The following is a 22,997-nucleotide window of genomic DNA, read 5'->3' on the forward strand; positions in this document are numbered from 1 at the left end:
TTACATGTGTGTGTGAATTTTTTTTACTGTCTTCTTAAGCTAATTACGATCGTTGTTCCATGGCAGTATGTACTTCGTTGCAGTATGCATGAGTGTGTAGCTGTTATTGTTCTCGTCCGCTTACTTCTACGGAGACGTCGAGGAGTGAAAATTGAATATAAAGAATGTTAGTACTTGGTGGGGATATGGCATCAGTTTAGTGGTGTCTGAGTGGAATATTACCCTACCTCGACCTGTAATTCGAAAAAAACCCTACATTAACACTTTTAATAAACGCCCTATCTAATATCAATTGGAACTTGAACCCAGGACCATTTGTGTGGTAAGCGAGCATGCTGTATTCGCACCACGGCTGCCACCAAATTAAGTAAGCCTCATAAAAAGTCATTTGTTCTCGTTCGTTTATAGGTTTTGTTAAGGATTTTATATTGCATACCAAAAGGATACTCATACTGAAATTTTTATTACGGGAAATATTGTAACTGGGAACTGTTACTACTAAACTCTGAGGTTTACACTACTACAGCGAAAACGGGAGACAGTTACACAAAGTACTACTTTCACACTACAGGGTTAAAGACTACCTCCGAACTGGTGCTAAACGGATGCAAAGCGGGAAAGTTGTTAGCCACACTGCTACCAACAGCACTTAAGTCTGAGCTATATGAATACCTACGACTGAATCGGTTAATAACGCATTCAAAGAGCCTGCAAGGGGGGTCAACTGCCATTTCGTGGGACATCGCAAAGTTAAAAGTGTCAGCTCAAAGCGGTGCGATGGGACAGATCAAGAACCAGTACTGTCTCCTTATGAGATAGTTCTGTAATAGTTCGGAACTGTGCAGGCCAAATGTTTTAGCCTACAAAGTATTAGTTACAGTTGAAAATATATTTTTTTTTGTTTTATTATACACATAACGACTAAGCACTTTTATTCATTAAATATTACAACTTCCAGTTAAATCGCTGAAATGGAAACATTTTGATTTTCGAGAAAAAAATTAGCAAGCCCTTAGAAAATTGCTACAAAACAAAAAAAAAAAAAAAAAAAATTAATGCACAGAAATATGCTGATGGAAACTATGAATATATAAACCAAAACCAGAAATCATACAAAAAGGACAAAAAAGAAAGAGCATATAAAGAAACTTTCTCAACAACATGTTGGCCAAAAGAGTTTAGAGTGCAATTTAAATTCCATTTCAGCTGACATTTTCAGCAGGATTTGCATGTGCACATGCAAAAATAAACAAGAATGCGAGCAAAATGTATTTGAAAGTAATAAAAAGAGGAAGCAAAGTAAACGCGAATCAACCCAACTAACCCAAAGTGTGCGTAAAAGGTTTTATTAGAACCACCTAAATACTACATAATGCTCTAAGAATTTGCTCTGAAAAGAGTCATAAAAATTAAGTGAATGAGAAAAGATTTCGAATCCAAAAAAATTTGGATTCTTTCGTATACATTCTCTCCTAACCAAAAAGAAGAAAGATTTCATTCGAAGCCATGAAACTCAAATTTTTCGGAGTATTTCCCGCAATAGCTAGAACTTATTTATTTACATATTCATCTAAAGGATACAAAGCCGCAGATGGGGCAAAAAGGAGAAGAAGAATTTGGAGTGGCTTGGGGCGAGAAAAAGATAGTGTAAGCCGTAGAGCGTGGTAAGATGGGACAAATTTACTAATATTAAAGATATGGAACATAAATGAATATGAAAAAAGGGGGAAGGAGTAAAAGAGAATGTGATGACTCTTAAGTTGAAAAAAGATTGTAAGACAGTAAGAGAAGAAGTGTAAATGCAGTGAAAGATATTGCGTATAGCCGGAAAGCGGTTTAGACCACTTGAGGGGCATCTGTGGTGCTGAGGTGGTTGGTTGTGTGGTTGTAGAGTGGTATATGGATATTAAAGAGAGAGAGGGAGAGATAGGTAGACAGACAGAGAGAGAAAGAGAGAGATTTGTAGATGTAAGTGGAGAGAAGTAGGCATCTGGCAAAAAAGGAAATGTGGAAAGAGTTGAATCAAGTGGGAGAAAAATACAAAGAGAGCTTGCTATTAAATGCATACCCCTAATTTAAATCTAAATAACTTCAATGAGTTTGAGTTAGACCGAGTGCCTGAAATACTTCATATTTTCTATATCACTATACAAACCTATTTTACATTGTGTATAGTAGTCCCACCGAACTTGAGAATGTTAGCGTTGGTCTAATAGAACTATTTTTCACGCCTTCGTAACTATTTTAGCAGAGCAGATTATTTTGTGCCAGATTTTGCACAACTTTTAAACCTTCGAGGAATGGTATACGGGACTCATCTGTGGCAGGGCTGTGGTGAACTTTTTCAGGGATGGGTCAAAGCAGAATGGGAATTTTTGAGCGGTGTATTCTGCAGCAAACATACAGTCTGCCAAAAGTTAAGACCGCCCGTTCACTAGAGCAGCTTCCAAGATGTAGTCGCTGCTATCGGGGATGCCGTGGACGGGATATTATCCAGTACATCATGTGTTAGAAAGTTTCAAATCTAATCTACACAGCTGCGCTGGATTAACACTACCCGAAGCCGGGTATCGAGATCTTTTTGATCTGTTACTGTTACATCGCTTAACCCTCATGTAACCGGTTGTCCACATTTGTGGCAAAATTGGAAGGAAAATCAAATGAAATAAAAATTTCATAACTAGTAGACCCCAAGGGTTTCAGTAGCTAACAAATGAACAATTTTAAGTCGATTTAGTGCATAAGGTCATTCAAGGGTTTATTAGCCTGACCCCCAGACCCTACTTGAAAAAAGAACACCACCTCTCAGCCGGTAGTTTACATTTTTTGTAGACATCATACAAAATATATGAATAATTTTATCATATTGCTGACTTCAATTTGACGCAACACAATTTTTTCATCTATTAGTGGTAATAAGCTTTCTAAAACTTTCACTAGGTTAGGTATCTCATCGATAGTATGATGGCTTAGCCGAAATCCATAGCGCACGACTATATGTCTGAAAGAGTTAAAGAACCCTCACACAGGACTGTACATTATTGAGTATCGTCTAGCGCTTAGACGCAGTGATCAACCCAACAGACCTGGGGGGTAAGGCTTGGCATGCACCGATATCTGGTAGAAGTACGCAAAAGGCAGTTTAGGATGCTTTCTTTCAGAAACCCTCGGTACAGCAATCGGTATGAGATGGAAGAAGCTTTGGACTGCAGGATGAGACAAACACGTATAGCTATCGAAACGGCACTAGATCAATCCCATTCTGTGACTTCTGCTGTTTACAAGGTCTGCCGTCGTAACTTAATGTGTCATCACTAAGTCTGAGAATATTCAATTGAGGGGTTTACTTACACATATTTGGAGCAGCGGTCACACAACCTAACCTTACTATAGTCATCATTTGTTGTCAAAAGCCTCAAAATAAGTACTAATTCAAAAACTTTATTTTACAGTACTGCTGGTTTGGTTAGCTAGGTGCAGGTGTGATGCACATATGTAAATAAATTTTTATAAAAATACTTTGAATATAAATCAACATGCAAGCATAAAAATGACAACTTTTCACAACAACTACATTTGCTATACATCACTCGGATGTGTGTCTTTGTGCATGTGCATGCGTTAACTTCATTTTGCTTGCATTTGTAGTTTTACTGCATATCAATGCGCCTTGTTTGCATGCACTTTTCATACGCATGTATGTGTGCGTGTGAGTGTGTAGATTTGTGCTTGTGTATTAAAGGGAAATATTGTGCGCGTGAGCCCTACGAAATCCTCAAATTCAATTACCATTCAAAACTTGGCGCCGCAAAAACATGCAATGTTAAAATAAAATCGTTCGCATTTACATGCAGCACGTACGGTTTAAATAACAACAACAAACAAGTAATACACACATATACTTGTACAGATGTCTTTAGCAATAATGACTAACAACAACAATAGCAGCAAGAAAAACAATCAACAATAATAATAACACCAGCACGCAATCACTTTCTCTACATCGCTGTTGAAATGCAATTTTCTTGAAGCATCATCCCTTCATCAACTTGTTTTCGAACAATTTTGTTTGCACGAGTTGTAGTGTGGCGCTCGTATGCGTGTTATTTGTTACTCATACGACATGGCGCACCAACATTGACCCAGCAAAATATGCAAGTGCAAATTCTCCTTTGTTATTAACATTTTCTATCGCTAATAAAAGTAAGCAATGAGTTATCTATTTTTATACTCAGCTAAGCAGAGCTCACAGAGCATATTAATTTTGTTCGCATAACGGTAATCCGTAACGGCGTAAACTAATCGAGATAGATATAGACTTCTATATATCAAAATGATCTGGGCGAAAAAAGAAATTCATTTAGCCATGTCCGTTCGTCCGTCCGTCTGTCCGTAAACACGATAACTTGAGTAAATTTTGAGGTATCTTGATGAAATTTGGTATGTAAGTTTCTGAGCACTCATCTCAGACCGCTATTTAAAATGAACGAAATCGGACTATAACCACGCCCACTTTTTCGAAAATCGAAAAAATTCGATAATTCATAACCAAAGATGGCTAAAGCGATGAAACTTGCTAGGTGGGTTAACCTTATGACACAAAATAGAAAATTATAAAAATTTTGGACATTGGGCTTGGCACCGCCCACTTTTAAAAGAAGGTAATTTAGAAGTTTTGCAAGCCGTAATTTGACAGTCGTTGAAGATAACATGATAAGATTTGGGAGAAGCGTTACTACTATTACTATATATGTGCTAAATAACAACTAACTAAATCGGATGAAGAACACGCCCACTTTAAAAAAAAAATTGTAAGTCAAATTTTAACAAAAAATTGATTATCTTTACAGTATATAAGTCAATTATGTCAATATTCAACGCCAGTAATGATATGGTGCAACAAAATACAAAAATAAAAGAAAATTTAAAAATGGGCGTGGCTCCGCCCTTTTTCATTTAATTTGTCTAGAACACTTTTAATGCCATAAGTCGAACAAAAATTTACCAATCCTTGGGAAATTTGGTAGGGGCATAGATTCTATGACGATAACTGTTTTTTGTGAAAATGGGCGAAATCGGTTAACGCCACGCCCAGTTTTTATACACAGTCGTCCGTCTGTCCTTCCGCTCGGCCGTTAACACGATAACTTGAGCAAAAATCGATATATCTTTACTAAACTTAGTTCACTCACTTTATCTTGGTACAAATAATGGCTGAAATCCGACTATGACCACGCCCACTTTTTCGATATCGAAAATTACGAAAAATGAATAAAATTCCATAATTCTATACCAAATATGAAAATAGGGATGAAACATGGTAATTGGATTGGTTCATATAACTTTAGAAAAAAACTTTGCAAAATGGGTGTGACACCTACCATATTAATTAGAAGAAAATGAAAAAGTTCTGCAGGGCGAAATCAAAAGCCCTTGGAATCTTGGCAGGAGTACTGTTCGTGGTATTACATATAAAACTAAATTAGCGGTACCCGACAGATTATGTTCTGGGTCACCCTGGTCCACATTTTGGTCGATATTTCGAAAACGCCTTCACATATACAACTAAGGGCCGCTTCCGTTTAAAAGCCTCATTAAGGGCTTCATTCTCCATTACGAAACGAACGTTCGTTTCGCCTCGGAGAAGAATCGCTAGTGTATTTGCACTATGTTAAACGATAGTAACATATCATTTGACAATTGATTTCGCCTTCCTGTTTGACATAAAGTTAGAAACGTAAAGGCCGAACGAAAATAATCGCGAATACCATTGCTAGACGAAATCGTTTAGAGGCGAATCGTTCGTCTGAGCTATCATTCGCAATACAGAATGAAGCCCTAATACCTTTCATTTCATACCCATATCGTACAAACACATTCTAGAGTCACCCCTGGCCCACCTTTATGGCGATATCTCGAAAAGGCGTCCACCTATAGAACTAAGGCCCAATCCCTTTTAAAATACTCATTAGCACCTTTCATTTGACACCCCTATCATACAAATATATTCTAGAGTCACCCCTGGCCCACCTTTATGGCGATATCTCTAAAAGGCGTCCACCTATAGAACTAAGGCCTAATCCCTTTTAAATAACCATTAACACCTTTCATTTCATACCCATATTGTACAAACACATTCTAGAGCCATCCCTAGTTCACTTTTATGGAGATATCCCGAAATGGCGTGCACCTATAGAACTATGGCCCACTCCCTTTTAAAATACTCTTTAATACCTTCCACTTGATACGCATGTCATACAAACACATTCCAGGGTTACCCTAGGTTCACTTTCCTACACGGTGATTTTCCCTTATTTTGTGTCAAAAGCTCTCAGCTGAGTATGTAATGTTCGGTTACACCCGAACTTAGCCTTCCTTACTTGTTTTGTTTTTCAGTTTGCACCCGAAAAGTTATGAGCTATTATCGAAAAGTTATAGATTTTTTTCGAAAAGTTATCGACTTGTTATCGATTTGTTATAAAAAGTATCAATGTTATCGGAAAATTATGAATTTACGGCTGAATTCTGTAATTCAGTCTCATCTTAAGTCTCTAAATTTGAGATTTTCCTTTAGAGACAATTTTTGTGACTTGAGATGATTTGGGTATTCAGCAAACGAAAGTCACAAAAACAATTCACCATATCAACAAAATTCACTAAAACGACAATTTACTCATACATTGAACAAATAATATAGCATTGCATTTTGTCAGCATAACGTTGGGTGGTATTGTGGCTGAGCTTGCGAAGACGCCGTTCACAATTTTGTATAGAAAATCCCAAAGTGTGTAGGTTCGAATCTCAGCGGTGCCATATTAGAGTCCGATGTTTGTTTTAAGTGTTTTCTGTTTTTTAATTTTTTCTATGCTTATTTTATTTTTGAGGAATAAAACAACATATTTAAAGCGTTTTTCGAAAATAATTTTCAAACGTTTTCTGAAATTTTCATGTTTGTGATCTGCCCCGGCCCAGCTCAGCAATTAGTGATTGATTTTGTGAAGCTGGAGACGCGAGAAAGCGTAGGCAGGTAGGTAGGTTGAACTGGCCGGTCCATGAGGACCTCACATAGACTGATTGAGTCCGTAGTGTTACCAGAAGTTTGTTTTAATGACCAAACTGAAAAACCCCATCAAAAATCAGGACCTATGTTATAAAATAACTCCGTCCTCTTGGCAAATACTAGAAGCTTCCTAGGACTTAAGCCACTTGCTGCTTCTAGGTCTGACAGCTGTATCACTCCTAATAGCTGGAGTCTTAGCCTGGCAAGTGCAGGGAACGAACACAGAACGTACTCGATCATTTCCTCCTCCAACCCGCACTTCCTACATCTGCTATCCCTGACCAAGCCTAATTTAAAGGCATGTGACGCCAGAAGGCAGTGTTCAGTCAGAATACCCGTCATGAGTCTACAGTCCTCTCTGTCTAATGATAGGAGCAACTGTGTTAGTCTAAGGTTGTAAGACCTACACATAATCTTCGACACTATACAGCCCCGCGCTTGAACCCACGCCTTTCCTGCTTGGTCGATCATGTGCACCTCTCGCCTTCGCTTAATCTCGCCCAATCTAATTGGGACATCTACGGAGCAAGCTTCAAGGGATGCGCCCTTTTTAGCTAGTTCGTCCGCTTTTTCATTCCCATCTATTCCCATATGCCCTGGGGCCCAATATAGATGTATGCTTCTCCCTGTCCCGATCCTCTCCAGAGACTGCTTACAGTCTAACATGCATTTAGATGCTGTGCTATGCGAGATTATTGCCTCAATTGCTGCTTGACTGTCAATATAAAAGTTAACACAGAATGGCAAATTGTCTCAAAAGTGATTTGCACCCCAAATACTCTCTAATAGTGACTAGAGACGGCTTACTGAATTCAGGTGTTTATTATAGATTTGTTATAAAAATGCTTATGGCGTATTATCGATTTGTTATCGAGAATTTATAGATTTGTTTTCCAAAATTTAAAAATTTTCTATAGATTTATTATCTAAAAGTTATCGATTATTTATGTAAAAAAATTAAAAAAATATCTAAAAGTAAGCAATTTGTTGTCGTAAGGCCAAGATCTATTATCAAAAAGATATTTATTTGATATCGATACAATTTCGGCGATAAGCGGCCGGCGAAGCTTTGCTCATTGTGTTGTTTCTCGTAAAGATGTCTTCGTTTTGGTTTAACTTCAACACCTGGGTGAGCTCCATTTTACGAGTAAGTAGTACTCACGCCTCTTTCTTATTTACTTGGTTTTTGTTTGCCACCCAGGCTTAGGAGTGACTCAAGCTTGTGCTCCTGAAGGATTATTGATGGTTCATAAAACTTATTTGTGAGCGGATTTTTCCTACGAGTTGCGCAATATTTTCATCTTCGACGATTTTTCAAAATTATGGCTTGGGGAGTTAGGGAGCGAGGGATGTAATGTAATTCATTTGAACTGAAGAAAAGGCCCCCGCACACTATTTCGGTGTAGGAAACTCAGTTGAAACAAATTTTCTCAGAAAACTGCTCTTTCTGCCAAAGTCGCGTGTCGATTGGAATACCTTCTGGGCCAGGTTGCCTGTACTCGTTCGTATAATACTTCCTAGACTGAACCGCTCTAGAGCTTTAGTTTACTGCACTATATTCATTGTATTGATACTTTTTTGTCGAGTGCATAATTAAGTGTTTAGTAATCAACTCAGCCGACAAATGAAAATGTGGGGACAGGAGTTGTAAACGTCAGTCAAATGAATATCATCAGAAGATTGAAGAAATCTTACGCTTTTGTTCTTGCGTAGCTTAGTTATGTTGCGCCCATAATCCTATTCAGCACAAGATCGATAATATTGCACTACTCATGACTAAGGTTTTATCTGGCGCCCGAGTATGACCTAGTAGTAGAATATGGTTATTTACACCGACTGATTAATGTTGTTATGAGAGGTTTATAGAACTTGTGGAAAAAATGGGCGACAGTCACGCAAAGTAACAGTTTCGCTCCACAGGTCAATTGACTACCTCAGAACTGGTGTTGATCGGTTGCAAAGTGGGACAGTTGACAGCCATATTTGTACCCAAAACTGTTTCGTGGCTGCTATGACAAAACTAAGTGTTTTGATTTGTTCTCGTGTACCCCAAGAATAATTTTTGTTGCCAGTTTATTCAGGTTAATGAAGGTAGTCTTGCTGGACGAATTGTCCTTTTCACCATAATATATTAAATATTCTTAAGACGTGCAGTCGGCTTGCCGCCATATCGCCCCCAATTGGCGCCCGAGTATGCACCTAACTTTAAGTAGGGACATATATTTTCTAGCAATTGATACACGCTTCTTACGAACTCCTGATATCAAATAACATCGTATAATGATTTTTTACAATTAGATAACGCTTGGATGGTTTCTGTCAAGTATACAATTTGGATTTCCGAAGTATAAATAATGTCTCGAGATTTTGTCTAGAGATATTTTAAAATGTTGTTTCGGTGACAGCTTAAAGGGATAAAATCTTCGCTAGAACTCTCTAAATATTTCAAAATGGTTTGTTTCGCTATATTTTATTGCCACCCGATTAGTGCCTAATCTTCCACGTGAAGTACGTACTTAGCTATTTTACTACTGGGCTAACTTTCACCCATGTATACTATCGTGCATGTGTTTGTACAACAAATTTGCATACATTTGTTAGAATGCAAGACAATTGTAAGTTATTCATAGCTTTTTTTTATTTAATACTTTCGTTTTTCTGTTAAATCTTCACTACATTTCTTCTACAAATCCTTCATCAGCTGCTGCTGCTCTGTTCTGCATGCTGCTGCTGCTGACTGCAAAACTTTTCCCATTTACTTAGTTTCCTTAACTTATAAAAATAACAAGAAGAAAACACAAGGCAAGAAGAAAAAATGGAAATTAATTGCAGCACAGAAAATGCACATTTGTGACTGTCCTACGCAAAACAGAGCTCACCTTTGAAATGACTTTATATATGTATTAGTGAACTTTCACACAAGTATTTATATATGTATATGTGCGTTGATATATTTATATTTAAATATGTATATGTGTATGATTATTTTATTTTCCAGTTTGTAAGTGTCTGCTTTCATTGCATTAAATTCGTCCAAAACAAAATTTGCATTTTCTTATGCGCTTCTAGCGCCCCACGTTGGGAGTCGATCCCAACCTTAAGTGTTAGCCTTAAGAAAGTGAAGAAGTTTACCCTGCTGCGCTCAAATCCAGTTTTAAGCCCTTAAACTTTTTAATTTTAAACCCAAACTTATGCAGCTGCAGTTTACATTTTTTTTGCTTCGTTTTTCACTTTGGAGTATATTTTTTGCCTCTTACGTAATTTGGGTGAGTTTTGGTTGGTTTCAGTTATTTTTTTTGTTTTCGTTGTTGCTCTTTTACAGGTAAGTGAACTCGTTATTTGTTTTTCTTTTCTTTGGTTTTTTCTTGCCAAAGTAACGCAAAACTATTATAACAAGCTTGTCCGATTTAAGCTAAGGATCTGTTCCATGTTATGTATATTTACAGCAACAAATGGATTCATGTAAACTGAATACTGCGCTTTGCTACTCGTGTAAAATTTGTGTGTATTTTACGGCAGTTTAGGCTACCTGCTTTTGACTAAGATATTGAAGTAAGCTCAAGGCTTTAATCTTTCGGAAATAATCCGAGCTGAAGTGCCAAGTCAATTACCGCGAAATCAGCCTACTTAATATCTAATAATAATAATAAAGTTCTATCTAGCAATAGCTGATTGGATCCTATAAATTGGACTCACGTAGTCATAGTCATAGTAGAATCCGCTAGGTGAGCTTTGGTTAATTAATCTTCAGAACTTGAACCCAGGCGATCTTACTATCTGCTGTGAGAAGAGTTAAGACCATGACTGTCCATTTGCTGTTTAAGCTGCATATTTTCATCCAGGTTGGCTTACACTTGCAATGAGACTATAGCCCCTTTGGACATTTTGTGTCGGTTGACTCGCTCATCTTATAAGCTGCTTTCAAAAATTGATCATATGCGGCTGTTGAAAAGTGTTCCAAAAACCTTCTGCATGATGAATGTAAAGCTTATTGATTGGTCTGCTGTATCTTGTTGCTTTGTGTGGTCTTCCTTCCACTTTGGGTATAAGGCTGACTTCAACCTATCCATCCAAAGTGTTACTTGCTTTGTAGGTCTTCATCAGTCAGAGAACACTGATGCCGTCGTCATTACAACGTTTTGTTATTATAGGAAGTGAATATTTTCAAATTTGGTGGACGAAGTTCTGTTCAGTCACAATGTCATAGTTTTTCACAGTTGAGGAGTAGACTGATTATCAAAACTCCGTCTCTCGGACTATGACAACGGGTATGGTTATGGTTGAGGTACTGTTATGGTTATGGTTATTGTTATGGCTACGGTTACGGCTACGGTTAAAGCTACAGATATGATAACGTGTATGCTTACCGTTTAATAACGGCTGTGGTTGCGATTATGGTTATAGTTATGGTTGAGGTTAAGATTGGAGTTATAGTTACGGTTGCGGTCAAACTGAATAGGGCTGCCCACGTAGTAGCTATGCACAAGAGACCGCAAAACACCATAAGTGAATAAGACGGTTAATTGAGTAATAAATTGACATGTGATGGGTTCATCACACAAATAAAGTTTAATGAATGCATAAAAGCCTCAACGACAACAACAACAAATGGAAAAACTGCAACCACAACTTGTATGCATTGAAAGGCAAAAATTGAAAACTTACGAGCTGCCAAACAACATTTCGGAATATGACTTTTATGCGGCCGTTTCAGCTGTCATAACGCCATATTGCGAAAAACAGAATACCATTTACAAATCACAAGAGAAATGTTAACGGAAAATATCAACAGCAGCAAAAAACAACAACATACGTCAAAGGTGAAACATAAAATCGAAATATGCGGTCACTGTGCGATAAGAGTTCGAACATTAGAACTCATTAACGCGACAAGCAAGCCAAAGTGACAATGGAGCTTTTGCACGAACGAGGGAGTATCTAAGTGAATGCCAGTAACGGAAGAAGTCGGGGAGAGAGAAATGGCGCTATTGGTGGCAAAAACGTTATTGACAAATGAAACCTGAGTTTTTGGTGGTGCAATTATGATGAGGAAAGGATATTAAAAAGCACAAAAAAGAGTTGCTAACAAAATGAATCCGAAGCAAGCATTGTGAGTAAGCGAAGCTGTGGGACATTAGCGCTCAACACTGGCAAGTTGTTCAATTAAGCGCGTACATGTTGCATATTGCATGGTGCTGCATGAGGCAAATGTTACAAATGCAAAATGATAACAACATACAATAAAAGTGTCAATAGCCTGCTTGACGTTCTATTTGCAATACCCAGTAGCACTGGCACATAAAGCCAAGCTTACCAAGTGGAAAGTCATCAACTGATGTCGTTTACTATAGTTAGTAACAATAGCTGTATTTCGTTGCTAACTAGTACAATTAAAACACTAGCTAGCTTACCGAATTGCATGGAAACCAACAATAAAAAGTAATCGAGTTGAGTTGGCTAAGCGCTTTCAGTTGAAACCGCTTAGGTAATTGTCGACCTGATTGATAGTGTTGTATAGTGTTGCATATTCAAAAATAGGGCACTATTGTGAACGAGCGAATGAAATGAACATACGAATGTGCTGATAAACAAAAATAGCAAAATAACAGCGTGGCGGCATGTATTCATGTATTTTGTTTTTGTAATTCTCTGGTTGAGTGTCAAAAACATACTGCGCTAGAAGTAGAAATGTCATAGCAGCGAAAAAAAGTAACAATTAGCTGATAAACCTCCACCATCTGTATGGTTTTGGCATAATGAAACTGTTTAGCTAGTTGAAGCGTTTTCTTCAAGCTCGCTTGAAAAAAAATACACATAATGATCGTGGTGTTAATGATAAAGGGAAGATGAAAACAGAGGTTAACACTGCAGAGTTACGGGTTTTGGTGATGCGTTGACAGCTGACACCTGCTGTTATGGTGATGACAGTTCCGGGTACGGTTACAGTTTCAGTTGAGGTAATTTCGTTTCAAACTTATGCCTGCCTTCAATGCCGACTATGGTAATGGTTAAGAACGTGGTTTTACTTACTGCCATGGTTACGGTTACGGTGTTGAACATGGTTATAGTTACTGTTATGGTTATTGTTTCGGTTGGGTTTACGGTTAAGGTCGCTGTTATGTTTACGATTATGGTAACATTTATGGCTACGGATGGGCACAGTTATGGTTACCCTTATGCTTATGGATTTTTTATGTTATGGTTACGTTTATGGTTACGGTGATTTTTACGAGTATGATTACGATTGTCGTTATGGTTATGGCTACGGTGATTGGTACAGTTAAGGTTACAATTATTGTTACGGTTATGATTATGGTTACGGTTACGGTTATGTTTATACTTACGGTTATCGTTATGGTTGCGGGTAAGTTTACGGTTACGGTTATGGATGCGGTTATGGTTATGGTTATTGTTATGGTTACGGTTACGGTTATGGTTATGCTTATGGTTAACGTTTTGGTTGTGGGTACATTTACGGTTGAGATTACTCTTATGGTTACGTTTCGAATACTGTGTATCTTTTTTCTAACTAAGCACTTTGATCACCAAAACACCCAAACTACTTATCTGTGAACTTTTAAGGAAGGCTATCTTTTCAAAGATCTCGGGTGATTTGAGAACAATTGCTTACAGTTAGTAGCGCTAAGTCTTTATGAAATTCAGACAGCAGTTTGATACGTTGGCGAGGCGAGGTTAAGTAGGCTAAATCTGGTTTTAGAAATCTTTCAAATAAGAGGTGATGTAGTGGGAATCGAAATAGGAGTAAGAATAGGTATATGAGTAGGTAAATGAATAGCAATAGACATAGGTGTGGAATAGGAATAGAAACAAGAATAGGCGTAGGAGTAAGAATAGAAATAGGAATAAGAACAGAATAAGAATAGGAGTACGAATAAGAATAGGAGTTGGAATAGGTATTGGAAGGAGAATGTGGATGGTGTGTGTGGTAATAGGAACAGGTATATGAATAGAAAGGAGAATTGGAATAGAAATAGAAGTAAAATTAGGAAGAGGAATATGAATAGGAGTAGGAACAGGTATAGGAATATGAAGAGGAAAAGGAATAGCAACGAGAATATTAATAGGAGGAGGAATAGCAGTTGGAATAGAAATAGAAATAAAATTGGGAATAGGAGTTGGAGTAAGAATAGGAATATGAATAGAAACACGAATTGAAATAGGAGTGTTAACAGGAATAGGAATAGGAGTAGGAACAGGAATTAGAATAGGAAGGGGAAAAGGAATAAGACCCAGCAAAGAAAAAGGAGGAGGAATAGAAATAGTAATAGGAAAAATAATAGGAATGTGGAAGGAAAAAGGATTTGGAAATACAAATAAAATTAGGAATGGGAGTTGGAATAGGTATTGGAAGGAGAATGTGGATGGTGTGTGTGGTAATAGGAACAGGTATATGAATAGAAAAACGAATTGAAATAGGAGGGTTAACACCCCTGCAAAAATCGCGAGTACTCCAAAATTAACCACAATTCATACAAAAAAGGTGGTCCAATTAACGTTGCAATGTCCTAGGACTGGACCATATACTCCAACTCCGCATTACATCAGAGTAAGCTATGGAGTACCCACAGTCCAATAAACATCGTGTAGTGATTATAATCGTTAAAAACGAGCAATGATCGGCTTACAATATGTTTGTGTAGAAACATGAGTTGGTCCATTGCTGCATTACAGTGGAGTATAATGGTAAGTACTCCAGTGGATCACATGATCCAACGATTTTTGCAAGGACGAATAGGAATAGGAATATGAATAAAAGATGAGAAATGGCTGCCGAGGAATAAGTAAGGTAGAATGGAAAATTTCCGGAACGAGGGCAAGTAAATTCTAATGAAGATAAATACGTATGTAGTCTGCTAGTGCAATATTAAGAATCGTCATACTTGTCAGATTTTACGGTGATAAATATCTGTGAGATAATAGGGTAAAGAGGGCATGGCATCGCCTTAAATATGGTCCTTATACATTACTGTAGCTACATGGTATAAAATAATATATGCAACACAAATTCGGGGATTCGACGTTTTTTTTATTAAAATCTCCGCAGATTGTTTGTAACTAGCATTTATTACCCCGTCCCCCGTTCAAATGCTCCTAACATTTTTGGTCGCCATTCACCTGCAGTTGAGCTTAAATGATGTTAACCGTTGATGACATAAAATGACAGTGCTAATAATTTTTCTTTTTTAGAATTGGTTATTCTTGTTGTTTTGTTGGTAGTTTTGAACTTTTTATGATCTGCTGCCGGTGGCATATGCATATGAGAATACTAAAGAGAGAAGGTAAGGTGAGACGTTAACGTAAATTACAACGTACATAAAATTGCTCCCGTGTGACCGTCACGTCACTTTACCAAAGTGAATGTGTTCGTTTATGTATTGGTATATGTATACGTGTGTGGCTATGTATTTGCTTTTACATGTCCTGTCAGCGACACTGGTGTCATATGATGACAAATGAAATTCACCGAAAACCTATAAGCAATAACAACGATAGTTAGCGATAGCAGCTACAGAAAACAAAAGTAACAACAACATGCAAAACTTTGATGACTATATTGGTTTTTTGTTGTTATTGTTGTTGGTTTCCCATCATATTACTATGTCATATGCAACTTTGATGTCGCACACACTTTTATCCATACTCAAGAGGACTCAAACACATATACATATGTAGCATTTTGGTGAACATGGGCATGTGTAAATTAAAATGTTATTTTAGTTAAACGAAAAATAACAACACAAAAACGTTACACCACTTTTTAAATACTATTTTATTTTTCTTTCGGCTTTTCACTCATTTACTTTGCTATGACAAATTACTTGGCCAGGTGTGAAATTTTCAACAACATTTCGTTTAAACGTTTTTTTTTCTTTTGCAAATTGATTAGGTTTATCGAGGGACAAAAATTTGCTAACGGTAATTATGTGAAAACAACTTTCTCTCTCTTCAGATGCCACTTTTGCTGGGTAGGGTGACATAAGGTCAACGATCGAAAGGTAAAATGACGTTATGACCACTAAAAATGGCCAGTTGACTTTATGAGCATTCTCAATATGACGCTTTGGGCAACTAGAAAATTTCTGTTTGACTTTTCGACCGTTTAGGGAAAAAGGCCGTAACCATATAAAGTAACAGAAAGGTGCTTGCTGCTGAGGGAGCTACTTGTAATCTTTGCAGAATTACGTACTCGGTGCAACACCGTTTAGACTTTCTGTTTCTAAAGAAATTTTTTGATGTAAATTTGTAAAGGTTTTAACCTGGAACCATCCATTTTGTATGCTGGCAAACTCATTCCATGCTGCGGCAGCCGCGGGATAATGGTGTACATCCTGGTGGTCATGTTGTTGTTGTTGTTGTTATAGCGATAAGGGCACTGCCCGAAGGCACTGGGGAGTGTTATCGATGTTGTTGTTGTTGTTGTAGCAATGCATCGCCCTATCCAATAGGTCCGACCGATCACAAATTGTCATCAATTTCCTCTAACGGGAGTCCAAGGAAACTTGCTGTTTCAACAGGGGTGGACCATAATGAGAGGGGTGTTAGAGGCGTTGGTTCCACAATACAGTTAAAGAGCTGGTTGGTGTCATGTGGGGACACATTACAAGCAGGATATATATATTTTGTATTTCGGGGTTGGCGGCCACTGTGGTGTGATGGTAGCGTGCTTCGCCTACCACACCGTATGCCCTAGGTTCACACCCCGGGCAAAGCAACATCAAAATTTTAGAAATAAGGTTTTTCTATTAGAAGAAAATTTTTCTAAGCGAGGTCGCCCCTCGGCAGGGTTTGGCAAGCGCCCCGGGTGTATTTCTGCCATGAAAAGCTCTCAGTGAAAACTCATCTGCCTTGCAGATGCCGTTCTGAGTCGGCATAAAACACGTAGGTCCCGTCCAGCCAATTTGTAGGAAAAAGCAAGAGGAGCACGACGCAAGTTGGAAGAAAAGCTCGGCTTTAGATCTCTTCGGAGGTTATCGCGCCTTACATTTTCTTATTTCGGGGTTGATTCTGGATAGGTAAGAGTTTAACCGTTTACAGTACCCAGATTGAAGTTGAGCTAGAGTGACGCGCGTTCCCTAGGGAGAGTGCGTTCCTCCTTCGCTAGTTATGGGTATTGTTCTTTGAGTACATGATTCACCTGGCTTAGAGGTCCGACCCCATGTAATTTGTTAGCTATCGATGTTGATGGTCCTTTGCCGGATGCAGATCCTGGACGTTCCGGTACCAAGCCCGACCATCTCGGGTACGATTTGTTATGAACACGTGGGACCTTCAGGCCATCCCGCCCTCCCACCTCCTACATCCATGAGGAGTTTAGGTTAGCCAGAGCCTCGGCTATTAATGAAACAGGATTCGCTGCGGATAGGTGAGGTTGATAATTGGGTTTGGAGAAGCTATATATTGCGCTGGCAACATGAAAGGGTTGCGCTACACAACCCCTTGAATCTATTTATTATCTAACCTCCTAACCCGCGGGGGATCCTGGTGGTTATCGCTTAGTCCTCTATTGACGAAAAAGGCAAACTGTGAATCGGATAATACTCCGTTAGTTACTGAAGCTTTATTATATTGAAAAAATATATTCCAGCTTTCTCGTAATCGGGTGATGGGAAATTGTCTTCGATCTTTAGTAAAAGGAGCACTGGGTTCCCTCACTCTCACTTTTTGATATTCATGGCAAAAGATGCTCGCATATCATACTCAAACTTTGTGTGTAGCAGTTAGCAAGTCACTATTTTTGCTCCTACAGGAACTTGCTAAGAACTTGAAACCCTATCATGCGCTGCAGCTTCTGGTAGAATCGTGGGCATCGTCACTTTTTTCGTAGCCCATGTATGAAAGTCTCGGTGATTGTTTGAAGTTCCCTGAAATCTTTTAGTCTAGATAGTCCCTGCAGTAAAAATTGGAGTTAGTCGTTTAAAGCGACAGTTGTGCCTTACAGGTTTGTGGAACACTTTCGAGTGATTATTGGTCGGATGCACAGCGGGACAGTTGGCAGCCACACTTGCACTAGAAAAATTGTATTCAAGTCTGCGCTATATGTATTTAAGTTAATCAACCAAAGGCATCGCTTGTCTCAGAACCACCTGTGGGATAATTGCCATTTCGTAGGACATCACAATGTTAAAGGTGTCACTTGGAAGGACTCGAGGGGATACTCACTGGATACGGCGTACTCACTGGAAACAATCGCATTATCTTAGGCGATTTCAATGCCCATCACGATCTATGGCATTCAAACTTGCGGGTGGATAGTAGGGGTGAGATGTTAGCGGATCAAATAGAAGAAACGACGTTCTGCACTATAAACGGAGACGCCCCCACACGTATGGTAGGAAGCTGTCACAGTTCGCAGAATATTTCAATCGTGAGCGCAGAACTCGTAAACTGCGTCAACTGGCAGCCGATGGTAAAATTGGCATCCGACCACCTGCCTATACTTATTTTGCTCGAGCGTCCCGCCGACTTCATCGTCGCAGTAAAATGCACTTTCATTAACTTTAAAAAAGGAAAGTGGGACGAATACAAATGCTTTACAGACAACCGCTTTGCTGCCCTCTCTATCCCAACTGATGCCCGCCAAGGGGAGCGTGCTTTCCGCAAGGTCATTGAATCCGCCTCCGCTCGTTTCATTCCCGCCGGTAGAATTCCCGAAATTCGGCCCCACTTCCCGGCAGAGGCCGCAAGTTTAGCGAGAGAACGTGACCTTATAAGACAGTTCGATCCCGGCGACCCCCAAATAAGGTATATAAACCAACGCATCAGATTGCTTGTAGATGAACACAAGCGTGCAAAATGGGAGGAGCACCTAAGCGGTTGTAACCTCTCTGCCGGTGTAGGTAAACTTTGGTCCACTGTAAAGTCCCTATCGAATCCGTCTAGGCACAATGACAAAGTTTCCATCGCCTTTGGCGACAAAGGGCTGTCGGATGGGAAAAAATGCGCGAGCGCTTTCTGCTGACAATACATAATGCATTCTACGGTCGACAAAAATAGACGCAGGTGCAACAGACACGCATGTAAACATAAGTTCCATCGGTCATGCTAAACCATCCAAAGCAGTGGGCCCAGACGGAATAGCCATGCCGATGCTTAAAAGCCTAGGGAAAGAGGGTTTCAAATATTTAGCACATGTCTTCAACCTGTCTCTTTCCACCATACCCGAAAAATGAAAAATGGCCAAGGTGGTCCCGCTACTAAAGCCTGCGAAACCAGCTAACATAGGAGAGTCATATCGCCCGATATCTCTCCTATCGCCAGTAGTCAAGACGCTTGAAGCCATTTTGCTCCCCCACTTCAAAGCAAATTTGCAGCTAGCCTGTCATCAGCATGGCTTTAGAAAACTCCATAGTACCACCACCGCGCTAAAGGCCATTAGCACCCAGGTAAATTGTGGTTTAAATCAGAAGCCCCACCATAGAACAGTACTCGTAGCGCTAGACCTAAAAAAATCTTTTGATACGGTCAACCATGGCACGTTACTGCAAGACTTGGAAGGGTCTACCCTTCCTCCATGTCTTAAAAGGTGGACCGCAAATTATCTGGGTGGTGGGCAGGCATCGGTGCAATTCAGAAACGAAATATCAAAGCCAAGAAGAATTGAACAAGCGGTGCCTCAGGATGGTGTCCTATCCCCAATTTTGTTTAATTTTTACCTATCAAAACTACCTTCGCCACGAGAAGGAGTTACTATCGTGTCTTTCGCCGATGACTGCACAATAATTGCCACAGACTCGGTCAAAAAATCGATGAGCTTTGCAACAGAATAAAGGGCTACCTCCATGATCTCTCCAGGTTTTTCGCCTCGCGAAACCTGGAGTTATCACCGACTAAATCATCCGCGACCCTATTTACAACTTGGACGTCCCAAATGCCGACCATTTTGAAGATCCACGTCGATGGCGCTACGCTGCCGACTGCCCTACACCCCAAAATCTTGGGTGTGACGTTTGATCAAGATCTACATTTTGGTGAGCACGCAGCCGCAATTGTTCCGAAAATCCAGAGCCGTAATAAAATCCTCAAATTCCTTCTGGCAGTACTTGGGGAAAAGACAAAGAAACGCTCATTACCACATACAAAGCAATTGCCCAGCCGTTTGCGTGCTACGCGTCCCCTATATGGTCGCCAAGCCTAAAAACTACGCACTGGAAGAAGCTACAATCCTGCCAAAATACTGCGCTCAGAACCGCCACGGGCTGTCTTCTTATGTCCCCAGAACACCATCTACATAATGAGGCGAGAATACTCCCCATCAGGGAGGGAAATGAGATGCTAACCAAAAAGTTCCTGTTGAATACCCAGAAACCTGGGCATCCCAACAGACACCTGATTGATGAGCCAGCACCGCCTAGGGACTTAAGGAGTCATCTCCGTAAGCATTTTGAGGAAATACGGCACCTAAGAACTTAGCCGTGTGAAGCAAAAAGCAGGTCCTTGGTGAATTCCACAAACAGGCGTCGGACCTTTATGCCGGGAATTGCCCGGTGAATCCAGTACTCCGGGAACAGTACCCAAAACTTGCGGAAGAGGAACTCATACTCCCCAGGGAAACGCGAGTCACTCTGGCTCAACTTCGTTCTGGATACTGTAACAGGTTAAACTCTTACATATCCAGAATCAACCCCGACATACAAAATGTATGCCCCGCTTGCAATGTGTCCCCACATGACACCAACCATCTCTTTAATTGTAATGTGGAACCAACACCTCTAACACCCCTTTCATTATGGTCCACCCCTGTTGAAACAGCAACTTTCCTTGGACTCCCGTTAGAGGATATTGATGACAATTTGTGATCGGTCGCGGCTATTAGGTGGGCGAAACATTGCTACAACAACAACAACAACAACAAGGGATATAATTAGAACTACTACCGTCACTCAATGCAATAGTTCTGTAATAGTTTGGAGCTAGTGTTATTTATAAGGTGTGTGTTCAGTTACCGATCTTCGGATAACGCGTTCCTGACCGCACGGAGGCATCTGCGTATTATGACTGATATTATAGAAGTGCGCACATCCTTCGCCTGTCCCTTGCCCCCTCCTTCTCAATTTCCCTTTACCTCTTCCTCCACTTCTCCTTCTTCCTTTCACTTATGTTCGATCACAACAAATTATTTCCTCTGCCATTATTCATTACACGACCAAAAGATTTTTAACTTCATTAGGAAAGCTGTTACAACAAATTTACTTGTCTTCCTACTATTAGCGATTACGCATTTACCTACATTCATACGTTCATTTAAAAATATCTTTAATAATTAATTAACATACCCGTGTAGTCCGGTGTGACATGTTGCCGTTGCATTTCATTCATTGAACAACCGCTTGCTGCACTTGTATACATATTTACATTGAATGGCTCATGATAGAGACTACTCTTGTCAATTGACTCTGAATCATTGTCCATAGTGACCGCCTGAAAAAAAAATGAAAAAAGAAATATTAAATTAAATTGAGCGCCGTCAGTGCTGTTTTTATGTGAAAATCGTGTCAAAAATAATACACAGTAATTAAGTTAAGAACTTCATGACATCATAAACTCACTTTCATGCCACTACAGTTGAGTCGTTTATCAGCACCGCCCAGTGTTTCAGGATTGAAATTATGTTGGAAAGCATCGAGTACATTACCACCACGGCCACGTTTATTTCTTATAACAATTAAGAGTATAACAACAACAAGCACCAATATTATCGCCACCAATACCGCAAATATGAAGCCAATAAAACTGTTTTCCGGTTCTGGATGATCTATGGGTTTGGGAGAAATCACTAAAAGAGCGAAAATGAAAATATATACATTTTTTTAAATTTGATTTAATTTCAATGCTTAATATTTTGCGTTGGCGTCACTTACCCGATGGAATTGGCGACAAACTACGTTCCCCAAATTTTCCATTAATGACGCGTTCAACTTCGTCACGCTGTAATGGATACTCTACGTTGTCTTGTGATGTTGCACCCGCACCGAAGGCAGCACCAGCGAAGTCTTCGTCTGTAAAATTGCCTATAATGGGCGCTGAAAGTAAAAATGGTAAAACAGAATATTGAATTAGTTGAGATTATGGTACACAAATATTAAAACGGACGGATATAGCAAGGAAAGAATAGCTGAGAAGAAGTCCATTAATTATTATTAAGACTAAACTCCAAGGCAGTCAATAGCATTTTCTAAAAGTAGGGCAGCTATCGCAGATCGGTAGGGATGGGTGGTACCACATTCATGCCTTTCAGGAGTCAGATGTCCGGAGTAAAACATTCGAGACGTAAGAGCAGAATACCTTCCTTCTATCGGTAACGTCCCCTTGGTTTCGATTGGAAAGTGGTTGCAAAGGTAAAGGACGTCGATAAAAAAGTAATGAGTATCAAGTTGAGGATGAAAATAAAGGTAAAAGTAAAGGTAAATTTAAAGGTTAAGGTTAAGGTTAAGGTAAAGGTAAAGATAAAGGTAAAGTTAAAGGTAAAGGTAAAGGTAAAGGTAAAGGTAAAGGTAAAGGTAAAGGTAAAGGTAAAGGTAAAGGTAAAGGCAAAGGTAAAGGTAAAGGTAAAGGTAAAGGTAAATGTAAAGGTAGGGATAAAGGTAGAGGTAAAGGCAAAGGCAAAGGTAAAGGTAAAGGTAAAGGTAAAGGTAAAGGTCAAAGTAAAAGTAAAGGTAAAGGTAAAGGTAAAGGTAAAGGTAAAGGTAAAGGTAAAGGTAAAGGTAAAGGTAAAGGTAAAGATAAAGGTAAAAAGGTATAGGTAAGGTAAATGTAAAGGTAAAGGCAAAGGTAAAGGCAAAGGTAAAGGTAAAGGTAAAGGTAAAGGTAAAGGTAAAGGTAAAGGTAAAGGTAAAGGTAAAGGTAAAGATAAAGGTAAAGGTCAAGGTAAAAGTAAAAGTAAAGGTAAAGCTGAAGGTAAAGGTAAAGATAAAGGTAT

The 22,997-nt window shown here is 39.2% G+C and overlaps 1 protein-coding gene across 1 annotated transcript in view; it reads right to left on the bottom strand.

Annotated features, from left to right (window-relative positions):
* LOC137239342 (discoidin domain-containing receptor 2-like) overlaps positions 1 to 22,997 on the bottom strand; it is a 500,380-nt gene that overhangs the window by 329,207 nt on the left and 148,176 nt on the right. The window contains exons 8-10 of the mRNA XM_067764529.1: positions 21,940 to 22,101; positions 21,628 to 21,854; positions 21,355 to 21,499 (exon numbers count right to left, since the gene is read on the bottom strand). Of these exons, the coding sequence (XP_067620630.1) occupies positions 21,355 to 21,499; positions 21,628 to 21,854; positions 21,940 to 22,101 (534 nt within the window). The remainder of the gene's footprint in view (positions 1 to 21,354; positions 21,500 to 21,627; positions 21,855 to 21,939; positions 22,102 to 22,997) is intronic.

The sequence above is a fragment of the Eurosta solidaginis genome, chromosome 2 (assembly GCF_040869045.1).
Source record: "Eurosta solidaginis isolate ZX-2024a chromosome 2, ASM4086904v1, whole genome shotgun sequence".
Lineage (NCBI taxonomy): Eukaryota > Metazoa > Arthropoda > Insecta > Diptera > Tephritidae > Eurosta > Eurosta solidaginis.